Source organism: Spinacia oleracea, chromosome 4 (assembly GCF_020520425.1).
Source record: "Spinacia oleracea cultivar Varoflay chromosome 4, BTI_SOV_V1, whole genome shotgun sequence".
Lineage (NCBI taxonomy): Eukaryota > Viridiplantae > Streptophyta > Magnoliopsida > Caryophyllales > Amaranthaceae > Spinacia > Spinacia oleracea.
Window position 1 is genome coordinate 172,431,116 of NC_079490.1, and position 13,052 is coordinate 172,444,167.

General features: G+C 35.3%; 1 protein-coding gene across 3 annotated transcripts; it reads left to right on the forward strand.

Annotated features, from left to right (window-relative positions):
- Positions 1 to 7,593: 7,593 nt before the first annotated feature.
- On the forward strand, positions 7,594 to 12,656 carry LOC110786643 (uncharacterized). Of its 3 annotated transcripts, none has more exons than XM_021991205.2 (7): positions 7,594 to 8,310; positions 8,407 to 8,482; positions 10,611 to 10,741; positions 10,835 to 10,905; positions 11,320 to 11,401; positions 11,668 to 11,698; positions 11,932 to 12,656. In XM_021991205.2, the coding sequence occupies exons 1-6, from the start codon at positions 7,900 to 7,902 to the stop codon at positions 11,686 to 11,688; spliced, it is 792 nt and encodes a 263-aa protein (XP_021846897.1). In that variant the 5' UTR covers positions 7,594 to 7,899; the 3' UTR covers positions 11,689 to 11,698; positions 11,932 to 12,656. The 3 variants fall into 3 exon arrangements, with proteins under 3 accessions (XP_021846897.1, XP_021846898.1, XP_021846896.1); XM_021991206.2 differs by having other exon boundaries at positions 7,595 to 8,310; positions 12,204 to 12,656; XM_021991204.2 differs by having other exon boundaries at positions 7,596 to 8,310; positions 12,144 to 12,656.
- Positions 12,657 to 13,052: the final 396 nt, after the last annotated feature.

Here is a 13,052-nt window from a genome sequence, read left to right on the forward strand (position 1 = left end):
TGATCAACATGCACAAGCAAAAGCACGTAATCAGCAAAGCTGAGTACTACATACTAAATCAATAATAATCCTAACATGATTCTATTAAACGAACAATCCTAACATGGTACTAAATAAAACATAAGCAAGGATAATCAAGATATATTGACTTGAAAACTATATTTGACTGAACTAGACCTTTGTATCATTAACATTATTTTAATTGAAATAGTCAATGGACTGAGTTGTCTACTAAAAACTTCTTCTTCTTCACTAAGGAAGACGAGGTACGGGCGCGACTCCGTAAACCCCAATGACCTGCGATATCGAGGGACTTTTGAATAAAATAGAACCGGTGATCAATCCGGCCCCAGAAAAAGCCATAGGCGACCCATGACCCCAACTCCTGATTGTCCGACACTTTAGACGTGCACAGTCTAAAGCTATTGCTACTCATTTTCACTTTACATGACTTAACTTTTAATACTTGGTTATGACTCATCAAACATAAATATTATATTCAACAAGTAAACGCAACTTCTTTTATCTTTGAATTAAACAAGTGATCACAGAGACGTCACACAAGACTTATTCCAATTAATTCAACCTTTCCTTTAATACTGATAAACCCCTCTATATGGGTATAAGGTTTCAACTTACTAAACAAGGTCCTCGGCCCTTATAAAGTAGTGAAAAGCTAAAAGGGAACAATGAACAATCGATCTGAATCAACATATATAATAATTTAATGTTCCCAACCAGCATGTTCGCATCAATCATCCATACCAACATGCTATAATTCTCATAACGAAATATATATGCTTAACATGTCCATCCAACAATATTAAACATGCACTTTCAACATAATCTAGTTCATCAACAATTTCAACATAACCAAGTTCCTTAATCATTTCAACATAACGAAGTTCATGAATCATTTCAACATGGTTTCCACAAATCACACACATTCCAAGCACACAGGTATGTACGTACCTTGTGTAAACAAACTGATAGGCCACTTTAACGAATTCAAAAGTCGCCCACAAAGAATTCTCCGCCTAAAATAATCAAGAAACGTACCCAAATCAATTCCTAATAATTTACAGCAACACTAACGTATTCTAAATACATCCTAAACCTATTTAGAACATTCCCCAATATCGAAACTTAATTAAATAATCTCCAAGCATAATAACTATTAAACTAATGATCCCAAAACGTTCTAAACTCCAATAAAACATCCCTTTTAAAATTTCCAGCAATATAGAATAATTTCAAACGTCCACAAAACATAATCAACGTTCTTAAAATCGTAAAAATAATAGCTTTAATAATATATAGTCATTCTATTATGATTTAATCATTAAAAACCTTAAAAATTCACACTTTAATAATTAAAAACTCTTATTTCAATTCAATTATGTAATCTGAAAATTAAATTATTAATTAAGCATAGTATATAATCTGAAAATCTAACTTAATCATAAAAGCTTATAATTTATATTCAAGAAACATGAATTAAATTATTAAAACTCCATTAAAACCCTAACTTAACGTAATTAACAAATCTGAAAATAATTAAATTAGTTTCAACAACATATAATATGAAATTTCATAACTTAATCATAAAAATCATAAATTTAATTCAAGAAACATAAATTAATTTAATAAACAAAATTAAAATAATTAGCTACTTAGGGTTTAAGAAATAACCAAAAAGAGAAGAGAGAGAGAGCTGGCCGGCGGCAGGGGCGGCGGCAGCGAGGGAGTTGAGCGGCGGAGGGAGCTGGGCGGTCGCGGAGCTAGGCGACGCAGCAGGTGGCTGCAGGTGGTCGCGGTGGTGGTTGCACGTGGCTGAGCAAGAAACAGAGAAGCAACAAGTGGAGAGATGAAGGAGGGCGGTGGCTGGTCCTTTCGGCGGCGGCGATACAGAGGGTACGGCGAAGGGCGACCGGTGGTCTGGTGATTGGTTGCCGGCAGTCGAGAGCTTGGTGGTTGCTGGGATTGCTGTCGGTGGTGGTGAGAGAAGCACGTAGAGGAGGAGGGAACTCCACGCGAATTGAAAGAGGAAGAGAGTAAGGGAGGGCGCCGACTGGTTGACGGCAGCGGTGCAGCCAGGGGCGTGGTTGGTCGACGATGGTGGCTGAAGCAGAGTTGTGTGGTGGTGGTGGCTGAAGCAAAGGGTGTAAGAGTTCACGTGAATTCTTGAAGAGGGTTTGAGGGTTTTTCTGCTTTTCTTTTCACGTGAAGGAGAGGAGAGGATTGAGAGTTTTACATGAATTTGGAATATGGGTAAGGGATGTGGGTTTACTTATTTTGGGCTTTGCTAACTTGGGCTAGGATTAGAATTAAGTTTGGTATTTGAATTCAACACCGCTTAAGATTGGTTTCTAAATTCAATCGATTTTCGTAATTTAAATTCTTTTTAACTTAAAATTCTAAAATTATTCTTTATTGCACAAACCGTTAAAATATTTAGAATATACTTAAATAAAATTAAATATACATTAAATATATAATAAAGTTCTAAAATCGTTAAATATTTAGAACGTACTTAAAATAAAATAAATATACGTTAATTATATATTTATTACTTAAAATTCATAAATTCTATTTAAATATAAATAATGTACGTTAAAATATATTAATAAAATTTATAAATTTACGGGGGATTACATTTATAAGGTGGAAATAACGGAGTTAGAATTCTACTAGGTTTCCAATAACTAAATCCTTTAGGATTCTAGTTAAATTATATCATTAGAGTTTTATGTTTAATCAAACACCTAAGTGTTTCAGATTTAACAAAAACATCCAATTTGAGTAGAATTAGGAAAACGAGATTTAAGCAAGCAATCCTAAACCGACCAAGGCTTTGGTCGCACGAAGCCTCACAGCCACGCAGCCCACGAGGGGAGCTAATGCTCGGCTCGGCCCAAGAGATGGGCGTTGGCAGCAAGCACGCGGCCCATGATGTTGGGCGCTGCTTTGCTCGGCCTGCCTTGCTTGCTGCTCGCGCGCGCAGGCTTGCTGGGCGCTGGGCTTGGCGCTCGCGCTGGGCCTTGCGTCTCGCAAGCTCGTACGTCGCGCTTCCGATTCGTTTTCCGATTCCGGAATTCATTTCCGATTCGAACAAATATTTAATATTTCCGATTCCGGAATTTATTTCCGATTCGAACAAATATTTAATATTTCCGTTTCCGGAATTTATTTTCGATTCCGACAATATTTTCGATTCCGGTAATATTTCCGTTTCCGGCAATATTTCCGATTCCGGCAATATTTCTATTTCCGATAATATTTTCCGATACGTACCATGTTTCCATTTCCGACAACATCTACGACTTGGATAATATTTATATTTCCGTCATGATCCATATTTCCGTTTCCGGCAATATCATCATTTCTGGAGCATTCTATATTTTGCCTTTTGACGATTTCAGCTCCCACTGGAACCGAGATCCGTCGTTTCCGAATGTTCATAAATAGAGTATTTAATTCACTTAAAAACTTGATCCGTTCACGTACTATTTGTGTGACCCTACGGATTCAGTCAAGAGTAAGCTGTGGAATAATATTATTAATTCCACTTGAACTGAAGCAGCCTCTAGCTAGGCATTCAGCTCACTTGATCTCAATGAATTATTAACTTGTTTAATCAATTAATACTGAACCGCATTTATTAGACTTAGCATTGAATGCATACTTGGACCAAGGGCATTTATTTCCTTCAAAAACAACTCATCACATGGGCCGCCATAGATATTAAAACCGAGTTAATAAGAATAACCTTTTGGGTTTGGGACAGCGGAATCGAGTTCCAGTCATTAATCTTCTTCGAGATCTGATCGACCAAAAACACAAAATTCGAATACTTTGTCCCCTGCAAATCAATTGGAGAGCCAAGATGATGATCTGGTGTAGTGACCATGGGCATCCCAAATATTCCTATGAACTCCTGCTTCTCCTGCATCGTTGTATTGGAGCTGACCTTGAGATGGGACTTCCCCACTTTCAATTGTTGACCTGAGATATGGCAGAACCTAGCAATAATATCCCTAATGTTGGTGCAGCTTGTCCTATTAGCGTTGAAAAAGAGCATCGCATCATCTGTGAAAAATAAATGCGATATTTCTGGGCATCCACGGTTTACCTTGATCCCCTTAAACTGTCCTATATCTGACGCCAGCTGCAACATACGAGATAAAATATCCATACAAAACAGGAATAAATAAGGTGATAAAGGATCGCCTTACCTAATCCCGCATGAAGGCTTAAATTGATCTGACGTCTGGCCGTTACAAGAATTTTATACGAGACTGTAGAAATACACTGGCTAATAAGCTGAACCCGGTGTGAGGGGAAACCATGGAGTACAAATTAAGATAAATGGCACTCGAATTTTCATTTTATATTATTTTATTTTAATATTTTTATTAGGGAATATTTTGTTGATTAGCCTTAATGTTAAGGACAGTTATACAAAGGAGTACTTTGTTTGAATATTTGATCACACGCATTGGGTATTTGGGTACTACTCCGTACTTTATATGACTATATGAGTGATTGACCAGCCTTCATATCTAAAATTACATTCATATAATAATTTGAAAAAGTTTCACATTCTAGAAGTTGCTTTATTACTACTCGGTAGTGGTTAACCATTCGTCTACTCCCTCTATTCTACCACTCCCTCCGTTTCTTTTTGTTATTTACGTTTTTCTTTTTTGTGTGTTTCAAAATATTCTTTACATTTCATTTTATATTATCACATAAATGCTTTAATATTCTATCAAACTTCGTGTCTTATAATTATTTTAACCAATTAAAGTCATGGCAAATTTGCCAAAATTGACCTTTTATAACTCAAATTTTACGAGAAAGGAATTTATATAATTTTTTTTTTTGAAATCACACTTTAGTGTAATTTTTTTTGCGAGAAAGGACCTAAGGGAAGTTTCAGGCATTGACTGAGTTTTTCCGGCCATTGACTTGCACGTGAGCAACACGTGTGGCTTAAGTTGGCTAAAGACATTGATTTTTCCGAGTCTTGAATTTTCAAATTTGATTTTATTTCGATTTCTTTTTTCAACATTAGGTTTTAAAGCTTAGAATTTTGGAGGAAAATTGGGTATGGTTAGCAAAATAAAGTCACACGTGCTTCTCACGTGCAAGTCAATGACCGGAAAAGCTCAGTCAATGCCGGAAACTTACTTTTGGTTGTCTTTCGCAAAAAAATTACTTTAAGATGTGATTTTACAAAATATAATAATTATATAAGGTCCTTTCTCGCAAAACAAATTTACATTAAGGTGTGAGTTCACAAAAAAAAAAAATAAGGTCATTTCTCGCAAAATTTATGTTATAAAATGTCCTTTTTAGCAAATTTGCTTAAATTCATTGGGTCATTTAATTTCTCACATTTTCTATTGGGACATTAATTTTTTCTCATTTTCTCAATATCAGATTTTTGATAAAAAGGAAAACATTATAAATAAACGTAATTTTCCTTGTTTAAATAAAAAAGTAGTGCAATCTCAATGCACATTAATTAGACGTTAATAAACGTGCAAATGGACAAACGTAAAGAACAAAAGAAACGGAGGGAGTAGTTTTTAGGCAAATTTGCCAAAAATGACCAAAATTTTATGAGAGAGGAACTTATATATATATATATATATATATATATATATATATATATATATATATATATATATATATATATATATATATATATATATATATATATATAGTGAAATCACACCTCAATGTTTTTTTTTTTGCGAAAGACAACCAAAGACAAGCTTTCGGCATTGAGTGAGCTTTTCCGGCAATTGACTTGCACGTGAGCAGCACGTGTGGCTTTATTTTGCTAACCACACCCAATTTCTCTATGTCTTCTTCTGAAGCTAAGGCTCTGTTCTCTTCACCTTATTTTCACTTATTTCAGGTCTGATAAGATAAGATAGGATAAAATAAGGGCCAATAAGATAAGATAAGATAAGTTCAGGGCCAATAAGATAAGATAAGATAAAATAAGATAAGTTCAGCGTCAATAAGATAAGATAAGATAAGTTCAGGGCTAATAAGATAAGATAAGATAAGATAAGATAAGATAAGATAAGGTGAGGTAAATATTACATAAGGTAATACTATAAGTTTCAATAAGATAAGATAAGATAAGGGTCAATAAGATAAGATAAGATAAGATAAGATAATGGTCAATAAGATAAGATAAGATAAAATAAGATAAGTTCAGGGCCAATAAGATAAAATAAGATAAGATAAGTGAAATTCAGGTGAAGAGAACACTACCTAAGTGAATTCTAGAAAGTGTATTTTTTTTTATTGAAACTACGTCTTCTTCATAAACTGATTGTCATCTAGAAATTGCATCTTTCATCGAGACTGTGCCATTTTTAACAAGTGATTCCAAGAAAGTCTCTAGTATTTTGACCGTTGAGCTCATGATAAACGAATTGGAATAAATGCCACCTAAAAATTTCACACAGTGATGCATATAAGAAAATAAAATGAAATAATTGTGGAAATAAGAATGAATTAATATCTACCCAATCTCCGGATAATTAGGGGTCGATTTCATCAATTCTTAAATCAAACACCATCCGGATTGATCAAGCAACAAATAAAATTTCCCAGGAGTTTTGACAATTGGGAAAAATCTAATTTATTTTCCCAATTTTAGCTCGGATGCGTTCTCTTCTTCTTTGCATGACATCTATTGGTTTGAGAAAAGGGCGATTATTTAGTTCAAGTTTGAAAAGAGGGAAGTTTCTGAGATTTGTCTTCCTAGAGATTTCAATCGGCCGTAGAGAGTGAATGAGTCAGTTACTGGTGGTTCTAAAGGTTGGGGTGGCGGTGAGACTGGTTTAGGGCCGAGCACCATGGTTAATGCCGCCATTGTTGATGACTTTTTTATGGATTTGGGAGGAGAGAGAATTTGGAAATATGAGGGTTTGGAGTACCGTCCAAGAAATTGGGTGAGGTTAGCAAAATAAAGCCACACGCTCACGTGCAAGTCAATGTCCGGAAAAACTCAGTCAATGCCGAAAACTTGCTTTTGGTTGTCTTTCGCAAAAAAATTTACATTAAGGTGTGATTTCGCAAAAAATATATATAAGGTCCTTTCTCGCAAAAATTGAGTTATAAAAGGTCCTTTTATAACAAAATAAAGCCGCACATGCTGCTCACGCGCAATTCAATGGCCGGAAAAACTTAATCAATGTCGAAAACTTGCCTTTGGTTGTCTTTTGCAAAATAAATTTACATTAAAGGGTAACTTCACAAAATAAAAATTATACTATAAGTTATTTTCTCGTAAAATTTAGATTATAAAAGATCTTTTTTGACAAAGTTTCCTAATATTTATAGTCAAATATTACAAACTTATTCCATTTACGTAAAAAAAATCCACTACTTATGAAAAAAAGTCATGTGCAACTTTATTAGACTTGTCTCGATTAGTTTGTTAAACTACAAACAAAGCATCTACTTGTGTTTTAGAGACCGCAAAAAAACAAATTGTCTAAACTAATCTGGGCCGAGCTCAGTCCAGTTCATGCGAAAACAAGTTATCCGGATCCGGTTTTTCTCTCTCTCTGTATCTTCTCTCCACACACACAAGTGCCACATAACCGCGGAGGAACCATCTCCAATAGTCTCCATTTCTTCACACATCTTCAAATTTCATTGAACACTCAAACAATACTCGTACAATCCTGAATTTCCCCGCTTTAACGATAATTAGCAAATATAATCACATTCTTTTAGCATGTTCACGGATAAAACTACGATCTTTACCCCCACATTCCATTTTCTCTTCATCATCCTTTCTGATTATGTTCTTAATTGAATTGACGTATTGATTGGATTTAACTGCTAACTGCTCTATTTTGCATCATGGGTCGATTCCCATTTTGTTTAAAATTAGGAGGAATTAAAGTTATAGAATTCATGCCCTATTTATCATCCAATCTTTGCCCAAAAAGGGCAATTTCTTTTTCAATTTCACCCCATCAAAACCCAATAGTATCATGTAGAATGAAGTTTCCAGAATTAAGAGTTTATCATCAAAGGATTCTAGGGTTTTCTTCTGTTGCAGCAGGAGAGAGAATTGGAAGTGTGTGTGATGATAATCAAAATTCACCCCCAGGTGAAAATGAAGGCGGGTTTTTGAAATTAACAGATGAACAGTTGATGGGTCAATGTGAAATGGAGACTTTCAAGTCTTCCGGGCCAGGTGGGCAGCATCGGAACAAGAGAGAGACTGCTGTTCGTCTTAGGCATCTTCCTACTGGGGTTATTGCTCAGGTTTTGTAAAGATGTTTTTTTTTTTGTAATTTATGTGTTGTTTTGTGTTATGTAATTGGTTATTTGGTTGATGATTGTTTTGAACTCAATGTTTAGGCAGCTGAGGATCGGTCACAGCATATGAATCGTGCCTCGGCATTGGTGCGGCTTCGCTCTCTTTTAGCTCTTAAAGGTGAGGTCTTGATGATTTTAGTTTAGAGTATGAGTTTTGATCATAATTCGGTTGTTTAGTTGGGTTTTTTACTTTCAAGTTTGGAACTTTGAGTTAATCATGGCATTTGTTAGGGTATGTATAGTATTTTGTTTTGTGAACCAAGTTGATAGGGTCTGGATTTTTTAAATTAAAGTTTCTTATAATCTTATGTGATCCTAGAGAAGTTTTTGTTTAGGCATGATACAGGCTTGGCGTGGCATTTTCCAGCCCAGTAAGGTTATGTGGAAAAAATTGTGAACCAAGTTGATAGGATCCTAGAGAAATTTCCTTTTAGGCATGTTTCCGGGTGGTTACTTGGTTGTTGCATATGCTGCTAACTTGGCTTTGCAGAAAATTCAGAGGGTAGTAATTAGAGATTTGTGTTGTATTACATGATTTCAAGGCATAGTGGTGCTGCAATATCCTTTTGTTTATACGTTTGCTCAGACAATCAGTTAACAATTACTTACTTTAGACAATTTTGAAGCCTTTTTCAGTTAGTCGAAAATTGAAATATGAGTATAATCTGATATATCAACAAAAAGACTTATGATTCAAGTGTCAAGCATTCTTAGTTGTTTTAGTTATCAAATTTTAACATAATTACTTAATTAGTCTTCTTGAGTAAAATGTTTTGTCCGTAATTTAGTAGTTGAATGGCAAGGGGCACAATATTTAGATGGAATTGTGGACATTTATTGAAAAACTAGATGTTCCCGGAAGCATGGAGTAACGCTGAGATGAAATTCTGGAGGATATACGAGGAAGGGAAAGAGCATGATTGTTCAATGTGTTGAACTTAGGATTTAATGAGAAATCCATATGATTTGGTTTGACAAACATGGATTTTGAAAAGTTTAAAATTCATTGCACTTCTGTACATAGCATGGATCTCCAAGCCATAAATTGTAGGCTTAAGTATATATATTCACATAGCGTTTCTTACTTTCTTTGAATCGGACACTTCTCAAAGGAGTAGTGTTATACTGTTATATTTGGATCATTTGGCTAACGTGGGAAGTCATTAAGCAACTAGACATATATTTTTTGTGGTTCTCCTTGAAATTCAGTGTTGTCTGGTTGGACCTAAGAGTCTCTTAGGCATGCTATATTTTAAAATGGGCTTCCCAGAGACAGTTTTGGATCTAGTCCCGTATATGGTGTAGGTGGCCAATTTAGATCTCCAAAGGCTCACACGACTGTGTCTTTGTTGTTCTCAACTGGTGTTATGTTCAGTATCTAGTGTGCTCTTAAAGGCATGGGCTGTTGGCAACTTAAAGATCACGTGCTCTAGTTCTATGGGGAATTTTTTTGGCACAAGTCAGCTATAATTTATACCTTCTAATTAAGCTTAAGGAGAAATTTACTTTCAGGTGTCATATACTTCGTATAATATAGATGGGCCTTTGATGATGTTAGGATATTCGAGATCTCTATACATGACTTTGGGTCAATCATGTGTGAATGTGTGGTGTTAATCTCGGGAGCCTTCCCTCCACAAATTATCAAGATTCATTGTTGGTTCCAGAAGGACAATGTAGGCATGATTGTAGAGGAAATTTTGGGTCCTTTGACATACGGTTTATACTGCTAGAATGTATTTCAGGCAACTGTTGGAGGTCCTTACGCAGCTAGGAAACATTACTAGTTACCGAGAACTTCATTTCCCTTCAATTTTGCCTTTTCTTTTACTGTATATCTAGAGGGTCCCCATGCCTGACTTGGGCCTTTGCCAGGGTCAACTAGTTTTAGATCTGGTGTCATCTATGTTTCATGGGTCTATAGTTCACGGAGCTACCACTCAAGTTTTGTCCAGATCATCACAGGCTTGTAAATAACTCCTCTGCATTATTTATTGCTTTTGAATGAGCTTCCAAGGGGTGATTTAATTTTTTTTTTTTTTAATGTAATTTAGATCACTATGGGGTCAGTTTGGAATCCTGAAAGGATGCTGTCGGGACCTTCTGTTCCATTTTTATCTAAGATTTTCAACATACCTCAGGAGTCAAGAATCATGAGGTCTTTTGATTGACTGTAGGGGTCTTTACCGAATGAACTAGTGTTGTGACACCAATTTGAAAAGATTTTGCCTTTGTTTCTTTGTCAGTAAGAAGACCTGTGGATCTCGATGCTTATTCTCCTCCACCAGCCCTTCTTCAAATTCTTCCAACAAAATCTACTATCAGGGGATCAGAATGCGGTCCACAAATTAAATCCAATAATGCAAAATTTGTTGAGGTGATTCATATTTGTTTCAAACATCCATTTTCTTTAAAGTACATGCAATTTTACAAAGCTTTATGGGGTCAAATTTTCGTTTTATGTATTCAGGGAATGCAAGGATTATTGGATTTAATCCATGCAGTTGGAGGTTCCGTCTCAGATGCTTCTAAGCACTTAGGGTAACGTCACAATTTACTCTGTATAATCAACCTATTTCTGCCTTGATTTGTGTTTTACTGTTTTTGCAATGGTGTGCCTTTTCATGAGGTAGAGAGGTTTATGCAGCAAAAGACACTGGAAGATATTTTCGATGTGTTAAGTTCCAAAGAACCCGCACATATCATGTGGAATCTCTGATTTCTAAGATGAATCATCTTGGTTGCTTTTCAGCCCATGTGATCCTTTTAAGTCATGCCTCTACTCTCTAGGACCTTACATTGTTGAGCTTCTACATTAGAATTTATATGCATGAAGTAATTCCATGAAAAAGTTATGCAGTTAGAACTCTCATCTAGTACAATGAAAGTTAGTTTGCTGTGTAATGATGTCAATTTGTAGTTGCTGATACTGCTATTCACTTGTTAAATCTGTAGGATGAGCACAGGGGCACTGTCGCGGCTCATTCTCTCTGATGACGACCTTCGAGCGGCAGTTAATGAGTTAAGGGCTTCAAAGGTAGCAACTCAAACTGTTAAGCTGATACATTCCTATGGATTTCTACTACAAGATGTGTCTTAGTAACCTTGTAAATTTGCATTCAGAACTTATACCTCGGTTTGGATGACATCATTCTTCTTAAGACCTTCAATATTTTTCTAGGTTTTCAATTGCCCTTTTTTAGACGCTGTTAACTTTTTGCATATGTTATTTTCTTTACAAATGGTTTCATACATGGTGACATTATGAATTATACATTAAATTGTTTATTTTGATGTTTGCAGGGAATGAAGCCTCTTAAATAGCATCAACTTGGTAAATTATTTGCATCTCTTCTCTGTCTTTCTTCTATTGTGTATTTTGAATTTATTTTAGAAGTCACAAGTGTATTAGGATGCGTTGTATTCACCTGATTTTCACTTATTTTTTCTGAATTGAACTTATTAATACTTTTCTTAATTATAAACTGTACTTGGTATCCTTTATTTTTCCTGAAATAAGTGGAACTTATAAATTTTACTTGGCCCTTAATCTGTCATGTTTGCTAGCCATCTGACTTTGCTTCTAGAGCCACTACTGTGTAAGTCTTACCAACTATTGTGTTATTTAAGCGTTTCTCTTTTTATCTTATTTTGTTTGAATTTGTGTCTGGATTTTGGCTTAAGATCGACAACAGCAGTCACAGTCAAACCTTTCTCCTAACGGACATAGATGTTTTCTTTTTGGTTTCCATGATATCCAAACATACTGACAATTTCAGGATTATATTGAGTGCTGATGCTTCCCCTGGTGTTGAAAAGTGAAAACTGGACCTGCGCAGGCTGGTTCACCCAGGAAAAGATCAAAATAGGTCCATTTTGAAAGACTGAACCGGATTCTACCGGCACCTGATCAGATACTCCATGGTTTAACCAATCAGTTGATTTTGCAATTGGAACCAGGCTACTTACTGCCCCTCATTACTGGTTAAGAGTGACTGATGCAGCATGCAGGCATTTGGCGCTTACAGATTCCTATCAACAGCAGTTGAACTGCTAAAAAGCTTGGATGACAACTCCAATCGCTTCTCGATTCAATTTTTGGATTAGTAGCTTCTGCTCTGCTCTGTTCTGTTCATAAATTAAGTAACATAAATTTTATGTGATTAATACTTGTATTTCTTTGATAATGGTCAAATGTTGAACTAGTTTAGTTGTGGGCTAACTTGGTTAAAAAACACAACATTGTTTCTGAAAAATACTTTTAATTTTAGCGATTGTGGAGTATTTAACAATATGTTCTTTTAAAGCGGAAGTGTTTTTTGTCTATAAAAATGTGCTTTTAATCGGTAAATATGTTCTTTTAAACAATAAAGATATACTTTTAAAAGATTAAAAGTACAAATGACTCGGTTGCACGTAGCTTTACATGCAATTGAGTGTACCTCCTATCAATTGGTGATATATTTTCCAAAAAAACTTAAAGCAATAGGTGTTCCCTTACCCTTTTTTTCTCACTGAGGATTTTGAGCATAATAATTGAAGAATAAAATGGTAGTTTCAACAGAATGAGCACAAACTAAATTACAAATTTACAATAAAATGGATAATAAAGGAGAGCAATCATGCAGGATAGGCCTAACAGCATGATTCTCATGTCATTTAACTCCACCGTATAAGAGAGGAACTAC

What these genes read in the sequence shown, in the direction of transcription:
- LOC110786643 (XM_021991205.2), top strand. Translation starts at nt 7,900, where the DNA reads ATGGGTCGATTCCCATTTTGTTTAAAATTAGGAGGAATTAAAGTTATA. An exon ending in CTCTCTTTTAGCTCTTAAAG is followed by an intron (nt 8,483 to 10,610) that starts GTGAGGTCTTGA and finishes TTTCTTTGTCAG; the next exon opens with TAAGAAGACCTGTGGATCTC. An exon ending in GATGCTTCTAAGCACTTAGG is followed by an intron (nt 10,906 to 11,319) that starts GTAACGTCACAA and finishes TTAAATCTGTAG; the next exon opens with GATGAGCACAGGGGCACTGT.